The sequence below is a fragment of the Pelmatolapia mariae genome, linkage group LG23, assembly GCF_036321145.2.
Source record: "Pelmatolapia mariae isolate MD_Pm_ZW linkage group LG23, Pm_UMD_F_2, whole genome shotgun sequence".
Classification (NCBI taxonomy): Eukaryota; Metazoa; Chordata; class Actinopteri; order Cichliformes; family Cichlidae; genus Pelmatolapia; species Pelmatolapia mariae.
The window spans coordinates 40301165-40327535 of NC_086246.1; the positions used below are offsets into that span (position 1 = coordinate 40301165).

General features: G+C 41.9%; 3 protein-coding genes and 1 long non-coding RNA gene across 6 annotated transcripts; 2 read left to right on the forward strand and 2 right to left on the reverse strand.

Annotated features, from left to right (window-relative positions):
* Positions 1-1081: 1081 nt before the first annotated feature.
* Positions 1082-10581, reverse strand: mpnd (MPN domain containing). Of its 2 annotated transcripts, none has more exons than XM_063465757.1 (13): positions 10399-10581; positions 9832-10034; positions 9511-9732; positions 6683-6782; positions 6500-6578; positions 6322-6418; positions 6165-6237; positions 5996-6072; positions 3655-3823; positions 2750-2820; positions 2274-2363; positions 2087-2179; positions 1082-2016 (listed from the first exon to the last, which is right to left on the reverse strand). In XM_063465757.1, exons 1-13 carry the CDS (start codon positions 10400-10402, stop codon positions 1930-1932), a joined length of 1365 nt encoding a protein of 454 aa, XP_063321827.1. In that variant the 5' UTR covers positions 10403-10581; the 3' UTR covers positions 1082-1929. The 2 variants fall into 2 exon arrangements, with proteins under 2 accessions (XP_063321827.1, XP_063321826.1); XM_063465756.1 differs by lacking the exon at positions 10399-10581 and adding an exon at positions 10154-10295.
* On the forward strand, positions 10401-24893 carry LOC134621256 (trypsin-3-like). Its single transcript, XM_063467685.1, has 6 exons — positions 10401-10434; positions 10482-10736; positions 23182-23332; positions 23430-23562; positions 24372-24629; positions 24726-24893. Exons 1-6 carry the CDS (start codon positions 10401-10403, stop codon positions 24891-24893), a joined length of 999 nt encoding a protein of 332 aa, XP_063323755.1.
* LOC134619950 (galectin-3-binding protein B-like) lies at positions 11450-20371 on the reverse strand. Of its 2 annotated transcripts, XM_063465755.1 has the most exons (7): positions 19503-19536; positions 19135-19207; positions 17232-17322; positions 14974-15165; positions 14757-14888; positions 13888-14158; positions 11451-13815 (listed from the first exon to the last, which is right to left on the reverse strand). In XM_063465755.1, the coding sequence occupies exons 5-7, from the start codon at positions 14869-14871 to the stop codon at positions 12792-12794; spliced, it is 1410 nt and encodes a 469-aa protein (XP_063321825.1). In that variant the 5' UTR covers positions 14872-14888; positions 14974-15165; positions 17232-17322; positions 19135-19207; positions 19503-19536; the 3' UTR covers positions 11451-12791. The 2 variants fall into 2 exon arrangements, with proteins under 2 accessions (XP_063321824.1, XP_063321825.1); XM_063465754.1 differs by lacking the exon at positions 17232-17322 and having other exon boundaries at positions 11450-13815; positions 19503-20371.
* On the forward strand, positions 15075-17555 carry LOC134619953 (uncharacterized). Its single transcript, XR_010092060.1, has 3 exons — positions 15075-15575; positions 16410-16690; positions 17090-17555. It is a non-coding gene; the product is annotated as an uncharacterized LOC134619953 (long non-coding RNA).
* Positions 24894-26371: the final 1478 nt, after the last annotated feature.

Sequence of the window (26371 nt, forward strand, 5' to 3'; positions counted from 1 at the left end):
GAAGCCGTTGTTTGTAGTGAGGTGTCAAATTATGGCTTTAATGTTGGATTTTATATGGAAAACGCACACAAAAGGGTACATCACTCTAGGTGTGTGTGTGTGTGTGTGTGTGTGTGTGTGTGTGTGTGTGTTTTCACACTGCTCAAAAAGAATTATGGGAACTTTGAATCATCAGAGTGAAACAAGCATAAAGCACTGAACCTACTCTGGTGCAGGTGGGTCCACAGACCTTGTTTATCCCTCCTGACTCATTTTTCTATAGTTTCACTTTTCCTTAGTGACCTCGTCTCCTCTGGTAGGAGCAGCACCCTACAGTACCTGCGCAACCATCGCAGGTACACCACCACCTGGATGAAGCATTCATGGTTGGAGATATCAGCTCCACCAGGATGAAGCATTCATGGTTGGAGATATCAGGAGATGAGCAGTCTAAGGAGCTCAGAAAGAAAAGCGACTGAACTTCTTTAAGTTTCCTTGAAAACGTTTCATCCGAGAAGCTTCTTCACTTCTAAGAGCAACTGGTGGAGAGTCCCAGATTTTAAGCCCTATGGGAGTGTCCCCAGGATGGTCATGGACCCCCTATTGATCTTCTACCTAATCACATGAGCCAAGGTGTGAAAACAGGTGTGGGTCACAATCAGCCAAAGTTTCGGGTGAGCCCATTGTGAGACCTAGCCCCACCCTATCATCTTTCCTTGGCCAATTGTGACCCACACCCGCTTTTCCTGCCGAGCTCCTTAGACTACAATGAGCCAGATGACTGAGAACCTGAGGACAGCTGAACAGGACTATAAAGGGTTATAAAAGAGGTTATAAAAGCCCATGTGACGAGCGTGAAAGAACCTGGAGATGCCGCGGCGAGCGTCACCCTGTCGTGACAGACCTGCTTGGTCAATTGTTGGGACGGCACAGAGGAGCTGGACTACCAGGGCAGCCTGAATAGGCTGCAGGTGCCATCTCCTGTTACCAACAACAAGGACACTAACAAAAGCAGGTCAGAATCCGTTGTTGGTGTTGGCCCTGCTGTTCTCCGGTCCCTTCATTTCTTTGGAGCAGTGTGTTTTAGACTGAAGGGGAAAAAATAACCAACACTTGTGTTTAAATAGTTCCAGTGTGTATATTTTAATGCTTCGTGGATCATCAATCAGCAGGCTTAAGGCATTGCTCTGTCCTCAAAGATGTACCTCTACAATCCACAGGCAGTAATAAATACAGTACAGGTAGAGAGGAAGCAAATGTGTGTTCCTAACGAACAGGACTCAAGTTTCACACAACCTGACAGGAAGACAGTAGACGGGCACGTTCACAACACGCTGGCACAAACACAGACACACACCTGTTCACTTCACTAGTGGAACTGAAAAATTAACTTGTGTGGCACAGCGGACTTGATGCACTCACAAACCCGGCTGCAGAGCACACTTCAGGTCGCTATCGTAGATTCTGCACTGCTTTTCACTTTTCCCCAAACGCCGATCCATTGGCTTTTGTCAATAAAAGGCAATTATAAGACATAAATTTTCATGTATATATCTGTCATATTTGCTCATTGCCACAGTTTACTGGCACAGACAGGCACATACTGTAGGTCCATGTGTAGAAGGTAAAAGGCCGATTTGTCTTCTGCAACGTGGTTCTGAGTAGCGTCCTGAGGCAGAAGAGCATGGTCTCATGTTTTCTAACATGCTGCTTTTTGGGTCTCCTCTAATGAAAACAACCTTCTGGGGCAGCTCATATCACAGCCACTGTAATGTATTTGTCTGATAATGCGTTCTGATAATGCTGTATAACAGGTAAATATCACTCTAACGTACAAGCAATCGAGGCATCTATATGTTTGTAAAGCAGGGTTTACATTGTATTTCACACCAATCCTGCAAGCTCTGCAAAAAAAAAAAAAGGCGTTTGAAGTGAACAACGGTGATCCGCTCAGTTCATGCTCCCCAGCTGACTGTAGACGTGCTCCAGGATCTGAGAGTAGGCCTGGTCTTTGGGAGCGTGGCAACTCAGAGAGCCCTGAGGAGGAGGACGAGCTCAGTCAGCCTGCCTGCAATCTGATCAGGTAAACAGTGAGACTTTAACTCACCTTAATTTTGTCCATCATGGTCGTATCAGGACACCAGTACTGGTTGAACTGGACGAGGTCAGGAGCTGCCCTGTAGTAGTCGACCAGCAGCATCTATGCAGAGGTTTTTTTTTTTTTTTTTAATGAGTTACAGCATCACAGAAGCTTTTTCCAGTCTTTTCATACGATGCATCTTGCAGTATCATACCATCTCATTAAGAACATCACTGGTGAGGAAGTTGTCCTGTACGTAGGTGACCTCGACAGCCACTGGGATGCCGTAGTCATTAGGTCTTTGCTGCAGAAAGAGACCACATGTGTCAGAAAAACTCAAACCCGTTTCATCTGACACTGCAACCTAACCTGCTGACCTCTTAAAACTTTTCCATTCCCTCTTAAGAAGCTTGAGTTTATCCTGAAAACGGTCACACTTTAATACAAACTGATGATAAGCAGCCTCATGAGAAGGTCGACGACAGTGCGTCTGAAATTTCCACATTACAAAGAAACGCTGCTGTACAGAGCCTCTGTGCACTGAGCCAACGATGGCCACGACTAACGTCTCTGTGAGCAGGGAGGCTTCGAAACTGAACAACTCATTATGAGACCCTTTGATGGGCCAGTTCTGGCTCCAGGCTGTACGTTTAGGTGAAGGGGACCAGTTCAAACACTTGCAGCACTCACCTCAGGTGGCGGCACGACCCAAAATGGAGTTATTGTTGATGCCACGCCTTGATTTCCGTGATAATACGGACCTGAAAGAGAAAAGAGATGAAAGCTCAGCCACCAATGCGATGACACAGAGCCAGTTTCAAAGAGTTCTTATATTTTTCTGTTTGCAAACACAAACCTATATCAACATGTAGATTTGACCATTAACAGGCTTCACTGTGAGCTGTGGTATAAATAGATGTCAGGATCTGATCACGGCTTTGTGAGTCTGACAGAAGCCATGTTGAGCTTTGTGCTCCCACACACTGAGGTTTTAGTATCACGTTCCAACAACCGAGCCAAGCTTCATGACAGCGAGCGTGTTTCATAGAAAATACTGACCATAAAAGTGGAAACCACATCTCTGAGTTTGGATCTTTTACTGACCTTTGACCCTTTGAGTTTGTGTCTCCACGCACTTACAGAACCCTACCTATCTGATGCTTGATTCAAATGTATTATACTGCAAACATGAATAATTATACTCTGTAATATTAATAATAATTAAAATGCATTAGGTACACCTTGCAAGTCCTGGGTTGGACCCAGTTTGCCTTCATCATTTGTTCCTGCTACAGTGAAGCTCCGGCTATTTACGGCTTGTTTTTCATTTATTTTCTCGACAAATTCCCACATTACCCTTGAATGCAACACTGCTTGCAAGGCTGATACTGACACCTGTTATCTTGCAACATCTGCTGAAACCTGAAATCTATAAAGCTGTTATCCTGTAGAACTCTGAAATGTGCGTATAATCCTGCGATCTGCTAACATCTTTCTTAAAATAGTTTAAATACATCATTCCCTCTGAAATGCAGTGCACCGATTAATACTCAGTGAACCTGATCGTTTCTGCAGCACCGTTATGAAGGACGTACCACAGATGATGCCCAGGCAGGGCTGGAAGCCGTTGTTTGAGCCCTGCAGCCTCAGCTGATGGTCCATCTGTGAGTCGATGTCCTGCAGCGACGGCAGGGCCGGACCTCGCGGGTGACTGTGGTACCAGCCCACCAACGACAGCCCACGCATGAACAGGTTCTGACAAATCTGAGACGGCAAGCACGACAAAGAAACAATGATGGACGGCTCATTTAATTTTCATTTTTATCAGATCAAATCAAAGAAATCACAGAAAAACTACTGCTCTGATTTTTTTGGCTGTATTTTGTAAGCCTGAAGGCTTTTACACTCCGGACACGTAAAAGTCATGAAAATGCTCCGAGTGTTAAAACTATGTTTCAGACTCATCTGTTCTTTATGCAGCCGTTCACACTAACTGTGTGATTTCACAGGACGAATTTGCAGATTTATTTTTTGGATCAAGCTACATTTTTTTCCCCATTTTTTCACACGTGAATAAACAGACCTGACCAATCGGATCACTGCATGTGGTGACAAGTGTGGTCAGGGCTAAAACGCGCATCAGTACTGAATATCCAATGATATTCAAACAGTCAAATAATCCCATGCGACCTCAGACTCGCAGCTAGCTGAAACGATTCCTCCCAACTCTGCCAACAAGAGTGCAAACCAATCAAACCAGGGAATCGTCCTTGCTGCTGCCTGCTCCTCAGAGTCGGACGAATCTCCGTTTCTTCCTTCTCTTGTTCGAAAAAAAAAAAAAAAAAAGGACCATCGCTTCATGTACGCTTTTTTTTTTTTTTTTTTTTTTTTTTAAACCACAGTGCGTTTTTTGGAGGATGAATTCTCTTTATATACACGTTTTAAAATTCAGATACACTCAGTGTGTAAAGGCCTTTAGATTGTAATTTTCATGCACAGCCATGATTAGAATTTGGATATTTGGTCAAGCCAAAGTTTATTTCTACAGCACATTTTAAAGAACCTCCGGTGACCACAGTGCTGTACAAGCTATACAAAATACACACTACATACAACAGTCAGTAAATCAACACTAATAAAGTGGAATGGCACGGGATCAGGGGGTTGTACTGCACTGTGGGGAAAAATTACTTATATGACAGGAAACAATTCGTGAAGCTGGGTGAATATTCCTCATCATGCTTGGACATTGTGTGTGGTGTTCCACAAGGCTCTGTACTAGGTCCAAAATGATTTATTATTTATATAGATTATATTTGCAAGGTCTCTGATATAAAATTAGTATAATTTGCAGACGGCACAAATATTTTTTGTTCTGGGGGAATCTAAAGGAGCTGCTGGGTACGACAGGAACAAACCATCACTAAATCCAAGTAAAATTAAAATCATCTTATTTGGGAAGTGCAGATTCATATAGATGGTGTGGCAATTCAAAGAGTTCTTGAACATAAGTTTCTTTGTGTGATAATAGAATAGCTGTAAGTCTCATATAAAATCATACACATAACAACATTTCAAGAAGTATTTCAATTTTGAGTAAAGTCAAACACATTCTGGACCACAAATCACTCCACATTCTCTACTATGGTTGCTACTGGTTTTTGTAAAGTACAGGGAGAAGGTAAGGCTCTGATCGGGTGTATCACCCACTATTATCACAATAGGGATGTATATATATATGTATATATGTGTGTGTGGGTGCACAAGTATGTTCATATACGTAGATTTGCATATTTGACGTGTTATTGGGGTTATAAAAAATAAATAAATACATGAAGCAAATTATAATGAAGAATTTCTGAAAAAGTTTAGACTGAGTTAATAAACAGTGGAAAGGGGGTGGGATTAAATAAGCTCATGCTTCTTCCTGCTCCTTTTTGAACATATAAGTTATTTATTGTTATTATTGCTTTGTTTTCCTTTGTTTGTCTCTTTTTTCCTCTTTCGTTGTTCTTATACTATTTAAACATGTTTAAAATAAAGACTCAATCCAATCCAAAAATACAATAACTCAAAGTAAATATGACAGTTTTTGCATTATAATAAAATGTGTATTTGCAAAATAAAAGCTAAGATAGTCTCAGCTAGACTTTAAAGCCAAAAACAACTTGGTTGCAGAGTCTTTGGATTCCTGTAGCTTCTGCTCGACTTCAGATTCGAAGACTCGCATCTCAGATGCAGGAAACTACTAAACACTTGCGTTGTTATACATCATTTTAAAGGCAGACACATCAACAGCAACAACCTTCAGCTCGCAGGCGAAGATTCAAGTGCAATTCTTTGGTTGGTGTGGAAATGCGTGCTGCCAGGCTGCAAACTGCAGCTTGTAAGTGTTTGAAGTGGGTTTTTCCACCTCTGTGTTTCTGCGTGCGTTACCTCCTCCTCAACAGCAGAAGCCGAGTCTCTGTCTGCCAGCCTGGTCCGACATGGGAAAGCCCTCAAGACCGTCAGCACTGAAATACAGAGCGAGAGGAGGAAAGCTTTAGCCCGGCGTTCTGTGGATTTGATCACTATGCTCTCTTTTGTTGGATAAACTCGCACTCACACTGCGTGTTGGTATCCCATCGTCCCCCGAGGTATCCCACCACCTCACTGGTGGTCAGGTGACAATGGAAGTCCTACAGCGGGAGAAGTGGGCAAGTTAGTCTCTTTACCTGTGATCAGTGTGAAGCTGGTCTGCTTGAAAGCGTGTTAATGCTTACCATTAGCAGCAGCACATTACTGGACACGGCTACATTGAAAGGCTGGAACCTGTTGATGGCTGAGAAGGCTGACAGCTCCACTAGTGTGTGTGGATCTCTGAGGACACAAGCACACCTTTCATCGTACTCTGATTCGCTTCATGCACAGAGCTGTGAAAGAAGTCAGGTAAGGTGGTACCTGGCAGCATCTCGGGTGCCCAAAGTGCAATATCTGACGGGAATTCTCTCTCTGTCAGTCCTCCGTGAAACCATCACATCTGTAACATCGAACAGATGAGGATGAGAGGAGGAGAGGGGGGAGGAGATGAGGAGGGAAAGGCAGAGGGAGGAGGAGGGAGAGGAGGAGAGGAGGAAATGATACCATGTAGTCCAGGTTTGGTGTTTTTGTTCTTGTCGTCTGCCTGCACAGCTGCCTTTCCTTCCTCTTCATCCTCGTCATCATCTTCCTCACTCACCAAGCTCTGACATCACAGGAAGTAAAACAAATGTCAAAGTAAAGTTCTGGTTACACTGGATTTACCTTACTGTAATGAATGTTTCATCGTTTCCTGTTTGCAGAGACTCCAAATCGATTTCACCATCACATTTTTCTTCTTCTTTGCGTTTCCTTTTTTCCCGTCACATGTGAGTCAGCACTAACTAATTGTCGTGTCAAACCACAACCTTTATTCTATTTTCACGACCTGGCCTGTTTTAATACGTTTAAAGGCTCGATCGCCCTTTGACAAAACCTTGGAACCACTCCTTATTTTTAACACCACATCTGCTTAAAAGGGTCTTTCCGAGTACTTATACCATCACTCCACATTTCTGCAAACCGGGGATTTTAAACTATGAGAAAAATATATACTGGTCCAGCTCACGATGTGACACGGGTCAAGTGTTCCTCCTGTTACAGGAAGTTAATAAATGTTTTGAATGTGGGCTCGCTTTCACATTTACATTTTCTAAGAGACAAAATGTCCCCGATGTCACCCTGCAGACGTGGTTAAGAGGCTGTTAATAAATAAGTGTCTGAAAAAAGGACACGATGTATTTCAAAGTGTGATTAAAAAGATTTTCCATCCATCCATCCTCTGCTGCTTATCCTTGTCAGGGTCACGGGTGGGCTGGAGCCTATCACAGCTGTCTTTAGGGCAAGAGGCGGGGTTCACCCTGGACAGGTCGCCAGTCTGTCACAGGGCTAACACACACACACAGACAATCATTCAAACTTCCAATCCACTCCCAGTGTCACAGTGGACCAGGTCAGGAGACAACTGAGGAAGCTTCAAGGCAGCAGGCCCAGACAAGGTGTGTCCTAGGACGCTAAAGGCGTGTGCTGCTGAACTTGGGGAGCCGCTACAAAGAATCTTCAACCTCAGTCTGCTACTGAGGAGAGTGCCCGCCCTCTGGAAGACATCCTGCATCGTCCCGGTCCCCAAAAAGAACCGGCCCAATGAGCTGAATAACTTCCAACCGGTGGCACTGACGTCACATCTTATGAAGACTCTAGAGCAGCTCTTTCTCAACCTCCTCCGACCACAGGTACAACATGCCCAGGATCCACTACAGTTCGCATACAAGGTGGATGTCGGAGTGGAGGACACCATCCTGTACCTCCTACACAGAGCCCACTCAAACCTGGACAAGGGAAAAGGCACGGTTAGGATCCTTTCTTGACTTGTCAAGTGCCTTGAATAAAATCCGGCACTGTCTGCTCCAGGAGAAACTGGACAGGATGCAGGTGGACCCCTGCCTGGTCACGTGGATCTCCAACTACCTCACTGACTGACAACAATACGCCACTGAAGGACATCACGTCTGACACTGTGGTCAGCAGCACAGGAGCACCACAGGGAACTGTGCTGTCCCCTCTTCTCTTCACCCTGTACACCTCTGAGTTCTGCTATAACTCTGAATCATGCCATATTCAGAAGTTTGCGGACGACACAGCCATCATGGGGTGTATCTGGGATGACCAGGAAGAGGAGTACAGGAGTCTGGTGAGGAACTTTGTTATAAACTACCTGCAACTCAACACCTCGAAGACCAAGGAACTGGTTGTGGACTTTGGGAGGTCCAGACCAGGTCCACTGCCAGTTCAGATAGAGGGAGAGGAGGTCAACACGTACAAGTACCTCGGGCTTTGGTTGAACAACAAACTGGACTGGTCATGCAACACGCAGCACCTGTATAAAAAAGGCCAAGGGAGACTGTACTTCCTCTGGAGGCTGAGGTCTTTTAACATCTGCAGGAAGCTCCTGAGGATGTTTTACCAGTCGGTGGTTGCCGGAGTGCTGTTCTATGCTGTGGTGTGCTGGGGGAGCAACACAGCAAAGAAGGACATGCCCAGCCTGGAAAAACTAATCAGGAAGGCTGGCTCTGTGGTTGGCATGAAGCTGGACACTCTGGTTTATATATATATATATTTTTTTTCTTTCTCTTTTTTAATATCCAACAGTGCAATAGACTCACAACTGAAATCGTTTCAGTGTCTTATTTCATTTGCAGGCGACAGGCTGGACAGGACATAAAATGGTTATGTCACAATGGATGCTGGCTCTGTGTTACACCACGACAACATGCAGTTTTTACATGGTTTCACTGCCAGAGCTGAAGTTTCATGTATTAGATAAGAAAAGAAAAACTAACCTCTTCACACGGTTAAGAAATTATAATCCTGTAAAGGTTTAAATGTTTATAACGTCTACTAAGTAATCATTTTAGAAATGTCTAAACCTTCACGCTTTAAGTAATACTGTTCATTTCTTATACCTGTTCTGAGTTGTACTTTGACATCTGTGTTTACAATAAATTTTTCTTGTATTCATCACAGTTACTAAAAATATGAGTTGTTTATACTGTAAACAAGCGTCACAAGGTGGATGTGTTGTCATTTACCTCATCAGTGAAACATGGAAAAAGAGCTTTGTGAAAGAGTGATACTCTCACAGATATTACTTCCTGCAAATCATGTGACCAGAGGAGCAGTGAGGAGACGTGTTCATGAGTAACACAGGTGAGAGGAAACTCAAGGTCATGACTTAATTATTAGACTTTGAACATTAAAAACTCAGTTTAAAGTCTAAAAGCAAGGATAATAAAATAGGCTTAGAAATCTGTACTAACCCATTTTTACACAAAATACATTTTGTAATGGAAGCACCAAATATTAGGAATGCTCCCCTTCAGTCATGCTCCTCTCACCATGTCGGCACTGGGCTGGTACTTGTGCAGCCAGGTGGTTTTGTACTGAACCAGCTTCTGTCCCCGGTACCGCACCGACGCCCAGCCGCAGCCAGACTTTTTGGCCGGGTTCACCAGGCGCTTGCAGTGAGTTGCCCAGGCGCTGGGGGAGTTGAAGATCTGGCCCGTCTCCACCCATCGGATTTTCCCATCAGTCAGCAGGTCTCCCACAAAGTTCTTACCCTGCAGGAGGAGAGAAAGCAAGAGTTTATGACCTCCTGTCAAGTCATGCATACTGTGGTGAGTCAGAATCATGTTCACATAACTGCTACGTGTTATTACCAGATAGTGTATGGCTAGCACGCCGTCCCCGGGCTCCACCAGGCCATCCTTGAGGAGCACTCTGAGGGTGATACCCCTGCGGGTGAGCAGGGAGCCCCGGCCTGAGCTGGACCGCAAGTCTGCCTCCTCCCCTCCACTCAGCTCCTCCTCATCCTCCTCTCCTCCATCCTCCACCACCTGTGGAGAGCTGGGAGGCTCTGACCCTGAGGAAGCACAAAGAAAACTGGGATGTTGGCTTGGTACAATGCATGAACGGTATTCTCATGCAGCAGGCTGTGAATGTCACATTGCTGCGTTTACGTGTGTGTATTTGTAGACTGACTGTGTTTCAGAGGCAGATCAGGAACAAACAAACGCGCATTACTGACAGCGTCATGGCAGCCTGCATCCTTCATAACCGCAGGAGCTCAATGATAATAAGCGCGTGCACACGTGATGAAGAGGAAACCGAAACTGGCCCTTCGTGGATTCACGAGCTCGGCGGGCCTTTGTTTCCTGCTACTTGACAACAGGCCTGCCGCTCACCCCCTCACCCCCCACCCTCACCCAGAGCTCCGTTATCCTCACCCATGTCTCAGGGAGCGAGCCTGTGCGCGGCCCGGTGTGAGCGGCTCGTTCCCGGTCCGTGTCCGGTGGTTGTTGAGAACGAGCTGAAGGCGTCCGCGGCTGCGCGGCTGGTTTCCTCGTTGTGCTGCTTTACCGTCCCCCCCACCGCCCTCTGCCTTCCCCCTTTCTCTCTCCCTCTTTATGTTCCACAGCGTGCCGTGTCGTTATCCGCGCTTTGTGTCACCGTGGAGCAGGAACCCTGTCAGACCAGCTCACAGAAACACGAACCGTGACGCTTTTCTCCGCCAACACCACGAAGCGCTGCCGCGTGCGCGTGCACGTGCAGCGGGCGCCGTTCGGTGAGTTGTGCGGGATCGTGCAGAAACCGCGGAGCTCTCAGTCACCGGAAGCGACCGAACGGTTCCTCCTTTATCTCCGACACCGAGCACATTTACCGGGAAGTTGCCGGCGGAGGGCAGCAAACCTCCGGCAGCCTGTCCTCCTCACCGGGCCCACCGTATGCCGCCCCCTGCTGGCAGCTCCGAGCGCAGCTGGCCGTTCTCTGGTGCTCTGTGGAGAGGGGCTCTGATCTCAAGCATTTAGACCAGGGGTTTTAAACTTGCGGCACACGTCACCCCTATTTGCACATTGACGTGAGAAATGTAACACAATTTAGCCCTTGAAGTGACTTTTTTTGTTAGGGAGTATTTGTTTGTTGCTGAGTGCAATGTTGAAATAAGTTCTTTAAAAAGGCAAAGATAATTTCATATGAAGGAACTATGAGCAGAGAGTACAAACATGCGGCGGGATTGGCTGTGTTAGTTAGGTGAGAGAACAAAAACTAATGTGTACACTTATATCTGCATTTTTATTTTGTTAAATACAAACAAAATTAAAGCAGAAGTGCTGCCGCATGTCTGACCAGAACGAGAGAACCAATGTGGTTCTTAAGGTAGTTCAGTGAAAGGTTTCAGTTAGTTAAGAGTGAGAAAAAATAAACTCATGTTTGCAGTTTTGAATTGTTATACAATATCTGAAATTTTAAAAAAAAAAGAAAAAGAAAAGAAAAGTGTTTTCTTGTTTGTTTGGCTGGGTTTTTTTTTTGTACTACTTGAACACTAAAGTGGCCCTCCAACGAGACGACAGTGCCACCCGTGGCCCACAGCTCATTTGAGTTTGAGACCGCTGATTTAGACCCTTTACTTTAGTCACAGTATTCAAAGCATTAAAGTGAGGAAATGAGAAGCGTTGTTTATCAGAAAGGTTTCTGCCTGTTTTTGTTGAATTAAGCTCGGCATTGAATTAAGCTAAAAACCAGCTCCATAAAATAAAAGTGTTTATGATTTTGACACCGGTCCCATTTAAAGAAGTGCAAGAAGCATTTATTTCGTACCTTAGTGGAGGAAACTCTTTAAAACACTTAAAAAACCAACAGAAACTAACAGCAGCAGAGTTGATGTGAATGCTCCCGGCCTCCATACCGTGTTAAAATTAGCTGAAATAATTTGATGACATAAAACTGCTGTGCTCCTAAATGATTTAGCAATCATACATTTGTACTTACATAACTTAACTTTACTTGTAACTTCATTGCAAAAGAGTTTTTTTTTTCTTAAATCTTTATTTTCAATCCATCAGCCTTTGGTATCATCATCACCCCACCGTGGGGCAGGTGGGCCGCAGGTGTATCTACACAAAATCTTGGATGAATTCAAATCTCAGTGACGTTGACCTCAAGAAAGTCTTGTGAATGCAATAACTTGAGACATGGGTGATGAAGGATTTTCAAACTGACACCATAGGAGGAGGCAGCCTGCAGTATGTTTAAATGGTCTGTTACATACAGCGGAATTTAACAGGTATTATTAATAACTGTCTTAACTGTCTCTCTTGTATCATTCTACTGTGTTTGTATTAGGACAGACAGATTGTGCTAAGACTGCTCGACTGTTGTCATGACAGTGACAGTAAATGTTTTCAGTGAATCAAATACATTACAGAAGTGTATACACTGTAATCTGATTACACATACATTGCATAATAAAAGAAATGCACGACCTTCTGCAGACCACAGAGTGATTATAACAGTAGACCAGAGCTTTTTTTTTTTATTATTTTTTCACTTATCATCAGATAGAAATGCGGTGATACTGCTCTCTGCCCAGGTTTACACTAGCACCATGTGCCCAAACAAGCCACAGCGGTGCATTCCACAGCAACTACAGGACAAGCTGGCTCATGTTTAGAAAACTTGCATGAAGCCAATTCTACCTGCTCCAGGATCCACCTTAATTTTCACTGTGAGGTTTCCACTTGCAGCCGCTGCATGTAAGGAGGAGAGAGCAGAAAGCATTATGTGTGTGCAGTTCTTGCGCTGACGCACACCCTCCTTCTCTTAAGTTCTCTAGTCAGATCTAATCTGTTGAGTACTGAGGACGTACCACCACCTGGTAGGAGAACAGGTTTGAGTGGCACGGGTAGACTTGTTCTGAGATGCTGGGAACAGCTATGGGGCTGTCGCTGTCAACAGCATTAAATTCGTTCACGTGGAACACGTGCCTTCCTGCGCACATGAGAACGAGCCTGTTGCTGTAACGGATGCGGCCCTCCATCTCACTGGGTAAATTCTTTTCTTCAATCTTCAAGCTGATCGCTGGTAAAGAAGCACATGTGACACTTTGTTTCGTGCAGTCTTCCTCTTTGACGTAGGCCGTGGCTTTCCAGCGCATGGTGTGAAAAGCGAAATAGGCGCTGTTATGAACCGGTGTTTGGAAATCAGACGTCAGGCTGCTGACTCGCTGGCCTCGAAGGATGTAGACCCCGGAGTGCTGGTAAGCTCGGATCTCCTGACTGCTGAAGGTGAAGCTCCACGGTCTGCCAGTGTAAATCCTGGGTGTGTAGATGGTTCCTGTCAGGTCGCTGAGGAGCATTTTTACAGGAAGAGCATTAAACTGAAACCCCTCCAGCTTGCTAGTGTGGTACTCTGAGCTGTCAAGACTGTATAAGTCCTCAGCTGGTATCATCGGGAAGCGGACGAGCTTTAGAAGTATCTCACGCATGGTTGCGTTTCCTCGAGATTCTGCCCATCTCTCCAGTCCGCTCAGGACGACTGTTTCGTTACGCACCACGAGGTCTGAGCGAGAAAGGAGTGCTTTGACCAGATTAAAAGGAAGGCTTGTCCAGGCCGGGGAGTTGATCAGTGCCTCGCAGTTCCACGCCAGGTAGCGAAGACATAGTTGCTGCAGCGTGTCGTCACTTCTGCGAACTGCGTACTCATAAAGAGAGTTCTGACTTTGGAAGGTGGGGTCCTCGGGGAGAAACAGTCTGAAGAGATTTGCAGCCTCATTATGATATTCAGTCAGGCCCCAGTCAGAAGCCATTTTCAGGATGCAGTGGGAGGAGGCTAATGTGACCGTAATCTTCCTCGTGTAGAAGTATCTGAAATTCAAAGATTTGATTGACAGATCACAGGTTTACATAGAAATATGTGCAAGTGTGAACTTTTTATACCTGACAAATATATCGGCATGTTGGCTGCAATCAGAAGACACATTAATGAGCAGGCTGCTGAGGTCTGGATGCAAAGCCTTGAGGTTTGAATTGAGAGAAAGGATGACCCTGTGAGCACAGATGGTCTCCACTATGTTGTTATCCACCGCCACTGCAATGTCCACGTCACAGTCCTGTCTGCTGTCAAACAGCTCGCCCAGCTGCTGAGAAAGGCTCGCATTGTGGTCCAACGTGTACTCGTGGTTAAGGTCCCTGTTCTGAGGCTCCGCCCCTGATAGAGATCAACATAGACATGGTGAATACACCTGTTTCTACAACCCGTTCTCACTCCCAAATCGTAACATTTTACGCTAGGTGACAAATCGTCAACATATTACGTTTTCGGGCACCCAAGGCGTTCCTACGTCAGGACATCGGAAAACTGCGGACACATGAGAACCGTTTGGACTCAATCTACACATCTTCGCTTTTTCCCTTAAAATCGCTTTAGAAAACACTATTTCACCTCATTAAACTGCTGGTTAAGGTTAGGAATAAGGTTATGGTTAGGTTTAGTGATAAGGTTAGGTTTAGGCTTAGGTATACGGTTATGGTTAAGGTTAGGAATAAGGTTATGGTTAGGCATAAGGTTATGGTTAAGGTTAGGCATAAGGTTATGGTTAGGCTTAGTGATAAGGTTAAGTTTAGGGCTGCAGTACAGGGCTGGAAACCGCCGCGTACCATAACAACGTGGAAGGTCACCTTTCGCGTTCCTCAGGAACGCCGCAGGACGTGACAAAACGTCGGGATGTTACGCCTCGGGAGTGTCTTTCTGACCTTTATTTCTCAGAGGAGGTTGGAGACTTCTGTCCTTATGCTAACATCCTCACCTTTCTCACATCTAACTCCGGCATCTTCGCCGTGACCACAGTTATGGACCCCCCAGCCAGGAAACGTACACTGGAGTAGGTTAATCTCCGACCCACCGCAGGTTAAATCGTCCATCCAGATGTTACCGGCCCCTAAAACCAAAACAGCCACACAATTACAGTCTAGCCATTAACCACTGAAATGCAGCGTGTAAGAGGAGCGTTGTGGTTTTGTTACCGGCGCCAAATGCAGCTGATCCAGGAGCCTCGGCTGCACCAGGGAAACGCAGCTGTCGACACACTACCTGAGCGTCATTTATGTCCCAGCCATCGTCGCAAATCGTCCCCCAAACTCCATCGTGAAAGATCTCAACACGGCCCTCGGAGTATTCCTGGCCACCAGCCAGCCTGATATAACCTTCTTCATAGGCTAAAGGAACAAAAATTTAGTGTAATCGTTTCGTTTGGGATTTATGGTGAAAGATCATGTACACTGTAAAATGTAATATTGTGTTTAATTAAAAATATTAAATAGGCTGAACTCAATTTTTATCAATTTGTTATTAGAACTCAATTTAAATAAGTTACCAGTACTTTTTATGCAAAAATGCTGATAAACTCGATTAATTTGAGTTGTCCTAACTTAGAAAAACTAAGTAAGCTGGAAGTTTTGCTTCTCAGGGCGGAAGGATGAAAGATGTTTTGAAAATGCCACGTGACTGCCGTTCTCCTCCCTCCCGGATCAGTCCGCATGTTCATGGCACCAGCATTTGTTATGGAATATATTGAGCAAACCTGGAGATATTATTGTTGTCATTGCTGTGGATCTTTACTGACTTGGTGAGTAAATGTTTACTCTTATTCAAACTGATTTTGTGGCTTCTCTTAGTTTAGCACCAGGTTTCTAATCTTGCTAGCTAGTTAGTGTTAGCCTAGCGTTGCTGCTGCCGCTGGGCTCATGTTACTTAAAAATTAACACCACAGCCTTAAAAACCTTACATAAAACTACGTCGGTGAATTTTTTTGTTGATTGTTTGAAATAAATAAGTGAGATAAGAGCCCAGACAAAATTCTTTGGGAGGTGCAGCCGTTAGGGGTGGGGTGGGTGTGGTGTGGGGGGTGGATAACGGAGCTCTCCGAAAACGTGGAAGCACTTTTGCAAATATGTGATATTTTGATAAATTAAGTAGATATTTGAGCATTACTCAGCTACATTCTCGCCTGAAAATATCTTAAAAGGTTATTTTGTGACCCAGAAAGGGTAGTCTGGGGAAAAAGAGGATCGCATTTGTCGGCCACGGTTGTCGGAGCCTGTGCGCACTTGTAAGCGCGGCAATGGCGGAGGAGCACTGCTGAAAAACGTATTACTTTTTCTGGGTCACAAAATAAACTTTTAAGATATTTTCAGGCGAGAATGTAGCTGTGTAAATTTCAAATATCTGCTCGATTTATCAAGACATCACATATTTGCAAAAATGCTCCGACGTTTTCGGAGACGTCTATTTTTTCATGCTTTGTGGCAGCTTTAGAACATCTGTGGCATCTATTAATGTCAAATCTAGCCTTTATTTAACAACATAAGCGAACTCTATGTTACAATGATTGCACAGCCATTAAGGATCAAATCAATGTTCTGTTTTTTTCTCCCTCTGCTTGCTTCTTACTGTCTTTGAGGCTCGGGACCAGCACTCCTGTTGTTGGACAGAAAGACATCAACTCAGTGGTAAGTATTTTTGGTTTTCCAATATATTAGCAACTGTCAGTGACATTTATATTAATCAGGCTGAACTTTAATCATACTTTAGATCAGCCTGTCTTACTTATTGTTTTATTTGTGCTTTGGTTTGGGGAAGTTGTTTCTTTACTGATCTTTTCCTGTCTTCTGTTATTAGACTTGAGATATGACTGCACTATGCTGTTGCTGTGACTCCAGTTAATTCTACAAGACATGCTGTGTAAGTAAACAAACAACAACAGTTTGGTCTGCATTTCTTGAAAGATCACATCCCCCAAACTTAGTTTAGAGGGTCTACACTGTATATAGTGAAGTCTGCAAGTTTTCTAACAGCAAAATTTGTTTTGTGCCCAAAATCATTTTGCACATCATTAGAATGAAAGTTATTGCCCATGTTTGCATAGCCCTTTTTAAAATTATTCTTTCATGACAATATTGTGTGTTGCGTGGTGGTCACGGCTATCCAGACTGACAATTTGGGACATTGAATGTCACCTCTCCGGCGGGGAGGGAGCCTGAGATTGTCTAAATTGGAGTCTGTTTTATACCAAATGCAGAAAAAATGTTTTAAGAAAGCAATTAAGTTCATGTTCCAAAAAATATGATTGTTTGCTTGCAGGACACCAGGAGAGATGAGTCCTCCGTCACAGATGGTGTGGTCAGTGAAGATGGTCGCCTGCAGGTTCAAGCTCATTGCATCTCCAACCCACATCCACTGCGACTGTACTTAAGGGAAGTTAAAGACTTTCTTCTGCACTTACATTTGGATCACCTCGATCCATGATAGTCATTCAGGCAGTAATGCCTGGACTGGAAACAAGCCATCCTTAAAATATTACAACATTCCAGCTCCTGTGTTGGAATGAAAAACGAATGTGTTGTTTAAATTAGAGACTGCACTTGTGACAGAACAATAAATATTTTATGTTGATTATATAAATAATGTAAGTACAAAACAAACTTGTGGTAGGCCTAAACTTATTTTCAGAATAATTACATCTAAGACTTTGTTTCATTGTAAGATTATAACAGTGATGGCAATATCATTTTTATTCAGCAGAACAGTGTCCAGTATGTTGGCTGTTGTACTTTGTTGTGTTTGAAAATAAAAGTTGTGCTCATTTTAACATCATTACAAAAGTGTTGTTAATTATTTTTAATGATATTCATGGTACCACAAATTGTTTTTTTCATTTAGTTGAACTTGAAATGTTTGTCAGTAGGTAAACAATTAGTATTGTCAGAAAGTCAGAAATATCAAGTTATTCTTAATACTGCAGACTTGCAATGTATAAGTTGTCCTAACAGTCATCCTAAGTAAGCTTTACTTAGTTTTTTTGAGGCAACGAGTTTCCATAATTTTTTTGAGTTCTGGGAACTAACACGGCTGTGTACATTTTGAGTAGGGTGTACTCAAAATGAGTAAGTTGCCCTAACTTGGTCATCTTACGTAAACTTGATCCAATTTTTTTGAGTTCTGGGAACAAATGAGCTTGTACAGAATACTCAAAATAAATACGTTGTCCTAACTTAGTCATTTTTAGCTAAGCTTTACTCAATTTTTTTGAGGCAACGAGTTTCCATAATTTTTTTGAGTTCTGGGAACTAATTAGATTTTACAGTGTAGATTTCACAGCACAACAGATACTTTTCCCACTTTTATTTAAAAATAATGATATCAGATCAGCAGTGGTTCGTTCTATAGCCTGCAACAGGCTGCAGAAATTCACACCAATATGAGCAAACGTCTCGACAGCGTTAGTACTGTACACAGTGTTACAACATCAGCTGTTCTTTACAGTGACCAGGGTTAAGACCATGCAGTTCTTTAAAAAAACAAGCATGTTTTTAAAAAATGAATTTACTTTATTTACTCTTGTTTTTGACTGACTGGTCATGTTTGACTTGAGCAGAGAAATGCATAAAAAAAGCTTATAAAACTAACTTAGCAGCACTTTTAATTCAATTCAGTTTTATTTATACAGGGCCAAATCACAACAACAGTTGCCTCAAGGTACTTTATATTGTAAGGTAGACCCTACAGTAAATGTCTGGATGTAACTTCCTCTCGGTACAGGAAAAGTCATAGGTTCAGTGAGCTGTGACTATGATACCATAAATGTTTTAATTATAAATTCAGGACAAAAAAGAAGGGTTTTTATTTTTGATTCATTATTGCACATATATAAAGCATTAAATAAAACTAAACTGCATCATTATTAGCACTTGCATTACTACTATCGCGGCTATGTTCGGTGCAAACACCTGAAACTTTTCTTTGTATCTGCACACCTCATACTGTGATAGCCAGTCGGTGTTGGGTTGTAAAGCTGACTTATATGCGTTTGTGATTGGCTGCCATGTTAGTAAACTAACTCATAACAACATAATGAGAATGCTCATAATCCTCTGTGCTGGTAATATTTATTTATTTATTTGTTGTGACATGATAACTTTATAAAATAACCCTTAAACTGTCGACTGACGGTTTCTTGCGGTTATGAAACCTTGGAAACAAGCGACAACCTCATCAAGAACATGCATGCACATGCACATGTGTTTTAGGTGTGTTCTGACACTAAACAAACAACACTACACTTGTGTTCAGCTTAGATTGTAACATTAATAGAAAATTGAGTTTAATGGGAAATCAGTTTTACTCACCACTGGATAAGGTGACGCTCAGCAGAAGAATACAGAATAAAAAAGTATTTCCATTCATTTTAATGGCGCTAAACTGGAGACGAAAGGCAAAAGTGCAACACGTTTCTGTATTAAAAATGCATTCTTCTCTTTTCGTCAACAATCATTCTGCTTCTTTCACACTTGAGCATAATAATGACGTTTCTGCTTTAAAAAAATACATCAGAGTTTTAAGAGTTGGAGAAGTTTTGTGTGCACATCATCACATTCAAATGCAGCTTTGCAGAGCAGCGACTGAAATGATAAAAGAATACCAAAATGTCCTTTTCTTTGTTGCCAGCAAATCATCAATCATACGCATTCCTGACCAAAGCGAGGAAAGGACTTACCAGAGCTCCAGGCTAAGAAAAGCTGTTCTGTGATGAGGTCCGTCAGTCCGTGAACTGAAGAAGCCACTTTACTTTAGATAAGTACTTTACTTTATTTGTAGGCGGCGGTTTTCCAGGAATTACCACACCCAGCGTGCTTTTCAAACAACTTGGGATGATGCCACATTTGGTTCCAAAACATATGACTTTGTCATAAAAGATTAATAACGAGCCTTTATATTTTAATGACCAATAATATTTTCATGAGATTATAGATAGATCATACAATGAGAAGGGAAAATAGTAAAAACAGAAAGCAGGACGAAATGTAGACTTTAAACTTAAATATTGCATTTACTAAGCTATGTTGGATCATGTATAGCAGCTGGGCATGCATACTGTTGGGGTCCCCAGACTGCCCCACCCCATGCTGCCCGTACATGAGCCAGAGATAAAGTTATTTCAAAGCCACAAGTTGATGTTTGTTTAGAGGCCAGTTTGAGTCCATCACCAGCAGATGGCGACATCATGAAGGCCAAAGAGCGCGCTCAGGCAGACGATGACTTCAGTCCGGTTCTTCAGCAATGCTCAAGCATCCAGGCTCACTGTCACATTGTTAGCATGAGCTGTGCTCGCCCTGCTGTGACTAAAAGCTTTTAAACTATCACCAGATTCTATGAACGCAGCTGCTGAAATAAAAACAGCTGTGCTTCCATCATCTCACCTCTTCATCCTTCCTGCTTCACCTTCAAGTGATCGAGCAGCCGTGTATTTCTGGAATGTTTTCAATCATTAACATGTCTCCCAGCATGAATTTCTCGATGTGTGTTTCCAACTAAACACAGTTTTTAGTCTGTATCCAGTGTGAACGCATCACTCCCATAACTGTGAGATTCAACTGCAGTTTATCACAGGGATCAAATGTTTTTCAGTATCCTTGATCTACACCAAAGAGTAATTAATAATTAATAATAATTGTTTAACAATGTTAAAATGTTATGTGATGACAGAAACCAATAGCAGCTTGTGCTGATTTAACTTAGGGGAAAATCAGGTCAAGCCCAAGGTCACACCAAATATAAAAATCAGCAAACAGAGCAAACCTCCGCAGCTTCTTCAAAACCAGCTGTGGGCAACCAGCCATCACAGAGTGATACAGCTACTAAAGATTTAAAGGAAGAATATTTAAAACTTTCTGATTAACGCTGCAGACACTAAATAAGCAGTATTTATTTACCTGTGTAGGCACACTTGTAGGTAAATTTGCGTATAGAGCAGTGTGGTAAAGTAGCAGAAGCAGAAGCAGAAGCTTCAGATTTTATGACATGTGGCTCTCATGCTTTCCATCTTCAGCAGCTAATTTTTCACTGTTTCAGCTCTGAAACAGAACTTCTTATTATAAGAGCTGCTTCTTTACTGAATTAAAAGAAATGTTTGAATCAGCCGTTTCACCAAAATCCCCAAATAAGCAGTAAATGGAAATCATAGAGGTCAGGATATTAGTTTTCAGATTTACCTGATTTATCATCACAGTGAAGCGGAGCAGGTCCTCATAACGAGACTGAATAATGCATAACAAAAGAGCAAAGAAGAAAATCAGAAATGAACGTGAGCTACAAAAACAGCCACACGATCAAACTGACCAAGTGTGATTTCCGCAGAGAAGAATCTCAGTGTTACAGACGAGGTTTCACCCATTAAAAGTGATTTATAACCACAGATGATCAGGAGGCCCAAAGACTCTTAAATACATGAATAAAAGTGAGCAGCAAATGGAGTTAAAATAATGATGACTAAACATGATGAGTGTGTTTCACACCGATAAACTGATGATAACACCAGTTTCAGTATTACACTGAGTAAAGGATGCAGCTGAAAGCCACATTTACCACATATGATAATCGTACTTTCCACTGAAGCAAACTGCTCAATAAAAGTTCACCTCGACACTCCTACAAACAAAAGGTAACCATTTTGCTGGCATCATGCTCGGTCTGCAGAAATTTCTACTCGTCTGTGTTCTGGCATGCTTTGTACAACTCGGTAAGAACTGCAACTGCAAGACGATTGGATCATATCACTCATCAGACCTCACTGTTAAATATAAGCTCTCGTCTTTCTCTCCTGTCCGTCTTTCTCCATATTTATTTTAAATCCCTCTTTAATAGTCTGGCACCTGTTTACTTGTCCAATCTGCTGAAGCCCTATGTCCCCCCTCTTTCACTCCAGTCAGCTGAGCAGCTGTTGCTCTCAGTCCCTAAATCACGGCTGAAACTTAGAGAAGACTGAGTGTGACTGTTGTGGCCCCGAAGCTTTGGGCTGATCTTCCTCTTCACATTAGGCAATCTACTTCAGTGGTGGTCTTTAAATTCAGGCACACCTTCTTCAGTCGTCTCAGGAAGTGCAGTTTCTGCTGGGCTTTTTTCACTGATTTGGTGTTGCTGGTCCAGGACAGGTCCTCTGTGATGTGAACACCGAGGACTTTGGTGCTCTTCACTCTACTTGTGATGAGCACCGACGATGACACACCAGCAGGAGAGTCTTCTATGGGTCGTTGTTTGATGTTCGGCGGCGCGCAGTGACGTGAAATAATGTCTCACCTCAATTATGTTCAAACTGTTCTAGAAATGTAAGAAAGTCCAGATATTTGTATTAAAAGTAGAGAGTACGAGTTTAAAGTTGTCATAAATATAAATACACAAGTATAGTACTTCCCACCTCTGGAGATTACTGCATTACTTTATTTTCAATAAACACATTACTGACTGAGTCATGATGCTCCTTTAAAATGTGCTAGGGTCATGTTGTGTAGCTCTGCCAGCTCAGCTTGAGACACTTTACTGTGTTCTGGCTCAATCAGAGAGTGTTTGTGTTTCACAGTCGGAGACTCACTGTGTTTATCTGTCAGCTCAGTCTGAATATCTGAATCCAGAATCAGCGATTCTAGAACCAGCGGTGTCTGTGGTTCAGATACAGTTTTCTGAGAATTTAAACAGACCGTGGGAGTAAGCATGTTGGTGTTTCATATCTATCTATATATGTGTGTGTTTAACATAAGCTTTTCTCTACATAAACAGACACTTCTTTTTAATGATTATGTGTGTGTGTGCGTGTGTGTGTGTGTGTGTGTGTGTGTGTGTGTGTGTGTGTTGTGTGTGTGTGTGTGTGTGTGTGACCTTGTTTACATATCTTTGTGGGGACCAAAACTGGAAAGTTTACTTTTCCATCCACATTTGCTCTTTAGCTGAACATAAATGAAAATAAAAGCCAGTTTCATTTATTGGGGTTCCTTTTTGTCCTGTAACGCTTTCATTGTGAGACACAAAATGATATTTACAAAAGTTCTCAAAGTGATTAAACTTTATATTTTCTGTGTGACTTTTGCAGATCTTTTTGATTTAATGATCGTATATACGATGAGGAATCATGCAGACTCATTTTGAGTAAAGGATGTGGTTAGAAAACTGATAATCTGATGACTATCAAATCAAACTGCTGTATAAAAGGTTCACCTTGACACTTCTACAAACACAACGTAACCTTTTTGCTGGCATCATGCTCGGTCTGCAGAAATTTCTGCTCCTCCATCTTCTGGCATGCCTCGGAAAGCTCTGTAAGAATTTGAAGTCTTTGTTATTGTCCTCCAATCATTTAATAGAACATTAACTTCATTTTTGTTGATTTGATTTGACCTTTTCAGCACATGGTAGTGACATCATACATGGTGAAAAAGCCCCACAGAACTCGATGAAGTACATGGCCTCTGTGCAGGACTACAAGGGTCACCATGTTTGTGGAGGATTTCTTATCACTGAGGACTTTGTAGTCTCGGCTGCACACTGTGATGACTTGTGAGTAATGAAACATCTTCTGCTGTAATCTGTGACTCATGTCATTAAAACACATTTAGAAAATGTATTGATTTCCCCTCACTGATTACTCCTTCAGCAACCCCATACTCGTTGTTCTCGGCAACCACAATCTGAAGAACGGCAATCATCAAAAAATAAAGATTGAAAACAAAATCATCCATGAAAATTATAAAGATGCTGGACAGGGTGATGACATCATGCTGATTAAAGTAAGGAGATGGACACTCTGGTGACAGTAGCAGAGAAAAGGACACTAAAAAAAACTGCTGGACATTATGGACAATGCTGGGCATCCTCTGCACACGGCCATAAACAACCAGAGGAGTCTGTTCAGTGACCGGTTGCTTCTCCCAAAGACAAGAACCAACAGACTTAAAAACTCCTTTGTCCCACACACCATCAGACTGTTTAACTACTCTCTGGAGGGGAGAGGGAGGGGAAACAGGAGGACAAAGGAGGGGGGAACAACTAAGCTGTACTAAGCTGTAGTGCCTTTTCACTGTGCAATACTTTTTGTTAATAACCAATGGTGCAATAGACTTCAATACTTGAAATGTGCAATTCCCTTGTATTCTTATTCCTATTTATTCTATTTATCCCTTTTGTATACTCTTTATTTATATATGTCTCTGTATTTATATATGTGTATATATAGTATTCTGCTCACATTCTGTAACTTCTGTTGGTGCTGTGCTATTTGGAAACCGAATTTCCCAGAGGAACCCACCCGAGGGATTAATAAAGTTCTATCTTATCTTATCTTATCTTATCTTATCTTATCTTATCTTATCTTATCTTATCTTATCTTATCTTATCTTATCTTATCTCTAGATATTCACATTTTAACAAGATACATATTTGTGGTCTTATTATTCTAATTGTATTTTTTGTATTATTTTAGGGTCTTTACCTCACTATTTAAAGCGCGTTGAGAGAACTGTTGTTGTGATTGGGCGCTGTATAAATAAAATTGATTTGGACTGAAATAGACATTTCTATTTTTACTTTGTGTCTTCAGCTGTCTGAGAAAGTTAAACTGGGCAATGGCGTAGAAACAATTCAGCTTCCACCTGCTGAAATAAACCTAAAAGAAAACCAAGTGTGTCAGTTGGGTGGATGGGGAAAAACTAAAACTGATGATAATAAACCTGCTGATGAGCTGATGGTGGCGAACGTGTCTGTCATTCAACGAAAGGTCTGTGAGCCCCAGTGGCCTGGTCTTCCTGCCAATGTTATCTGTGCAGGTGGATACAAAACAACCAAAGGATTCTGTCAGGTATGTTTTCTGTCCTTTCAGTGTAAACTGGCTCCTTGATCACAAATATATAAAACTGAATAAAAGCTGGTAAATTAACATTCTTCCTCCTCACAGGGAGATTCTGGTGGTCCTCTGGTGTGCGACGGGTCAGCTTATGGCGTCGTTTCTTTCAACTATAAAGGAAACTGCAGTTACCCCGATAAACCCAACGTCTATACAGACATCTCAAAATACCTTCAGTGGATTGACGGGATTGTGAAATCCAGAAAATATGATGAGTAAAAACTTCACTGAGAGTTTGGCATGTATATTAATGAAACGTCAGCATTTCTGATTCTCTGTCAGTGTAACCAAAAATAAAAAGTATTAAATATGTGATTTCCTTTTTTTTAAATGATTGTTTTATTTTGAACATTATAAATAATAAAATAACAATAAAACACAGTAAACAGTAAAAAATGTGGTAAAACCAATCAACATTTCCCCATCTTACATCATAAATATGCCGTACTTCTTAGGGCAGGGTTCGTATTATGGGTTATTCTTTCTTTTTTGCATCTTTATTTGGTCTTCATCATATCGATGTACATCATGGATGTTCTGTTTTTCAGTCGTTCTTTTAATTTACCTATATAAATGTGATAAAGACTGTTCTCATTTACCAACTTACATGAAAAAATAAATACTATCCAAAATTTGTAGAATGTGCCTTTCCTGTTAAATACCTGGAAGTTCGCTGAGGTTAATCCACTTGATCATATGATCCATGTCCTGAAAATACATTGTACTTATGATATAAGATTTCTACAAGTAATAAATTACATAGGAATTAAAATGACCTATACAGTACTAGCAATTACTTACAGTATTTGTGTGTTTCCTTTCAAATACTCAAAATTTAGGCACAACCTAAAATTACTTACACACTACTTAAATGCAATTAGTATTTTTTTTTTAATGTAAAGTAACTGACATTGCAATACTTTAAAAAATCATGTTGCAATGAATAATTATATACCACACAATCTACACACTTGAAAATGAGCAGTTATTTAATCATATCCTCATTAATGCTGTTTAATCATTTACAAATCACTGTTTTTCCCCTTCAGCCAGTGGAACAATTACCCACTCAGTGTAAATACACTCTACTCTGTTTTATTGTTCTTCAGATAACAACAGATGATTATCACCAACCACAGTCTTCTCAAAGTTTGCAGTGTCATCTACGCTTAAATATAAATGAAACACATATAAATGTACATCTGTAGTGTTCTGTGTGCAGCATATGTATATTCCAACACATGCACAGTATTTTAAAGTGAGTGGGGAGTGTATTGTGCAAATGATGCTCCTCATTTCTGTTAAACACTGTTGGTGGTGTTTCTTTCAACTACAAAAACAGCTGCAAACACCCCCATAAGCCCAACGTCTATATGACATCTCAAAATACCTTCAGTCTACTGACGAGCTAATTAAGTTTTACTTTTGCATTATTGAAATGTAATTTCTGATTGCACTGTAAGTGTGACCAGAAATAAAAAAAAATAAAAATATCATTAGACATTTCATATCCTTTTGTAACAATTGTGATCTTTTTTATTATCAGCTCGATTTCAACAAGAGTGAAACATTTGTTGATTCAGTCATTTCAATTAAACTGTTTAATAAAGGGTCATTGTGACAAAAGGAAGATTAAAAGAGTACATACAGATGAGGAAATAAAGTCACCAGAGATCACCGGTCTATTGCAAGACTAT

Coding starts and splice junctions, on each gene's coding strand:
- mpnd (XM_063465756.1), bottom strand. CDS start 10,226: ATGAAGGATGCAGGCTGCCATGACGCTGTCAGTAATGCGCGTTTGTTT. Junction 6,783..9,510: donor ACCAGCCCAGTGCCGACATG/GTGAGAGGAGCA, acceptor CTGTGATGTCAG/AGCTTGGTGAGTGAGGAAGA. Junction 2,180..2,273: donor GTGATGTTCTTAATGAGATG/GTATGATACTGC, acceptor ACCTCTGCATAG/ATGCTGCTGGTCGACTACTA.
- LOC134621256 (XM_063467685.1), top strand. CDS start 10,401: ATGTCTCAGGGAGCGAGCCTGTGCGCGGCCCGGT. Junction 10,435..10,481: donor GAGCCTGTGCGCGGCCCGGT/GTGAGCGGCTCG, acceptor GTTGAGAACGAG/CTGAAGGCGTCCGCGGCTGC. Junction 10,737..23,181: donor CGTGCAGCGGGCGCCGTTCG/GTGAGTTGTGCG, acceptor TGACCTTTTCAG/CACATGGTAGTGACATCATA.
- LOC134619950 (XM_063465754.1), bottom strand. CDS start 19,192: ATGAATGGAAATACTTTTTTATTCTGTATTCTTCTGCTGAGCGTCACC. Junction 15,166..19,134: donor GAGCGTCACCTTATCCAGTG/GTGAGTAAAACT, acceptor TTGTTCCTTTAG/CCTATGAAGAAGGTTATATC. Junction 14,889..14,973: donor ATCAGCTGCATTTGGCGCCG/GTAACAAAACCA, acceptor TTTTGGTTTTAG/GGGCCGGTAACATCTGGATG.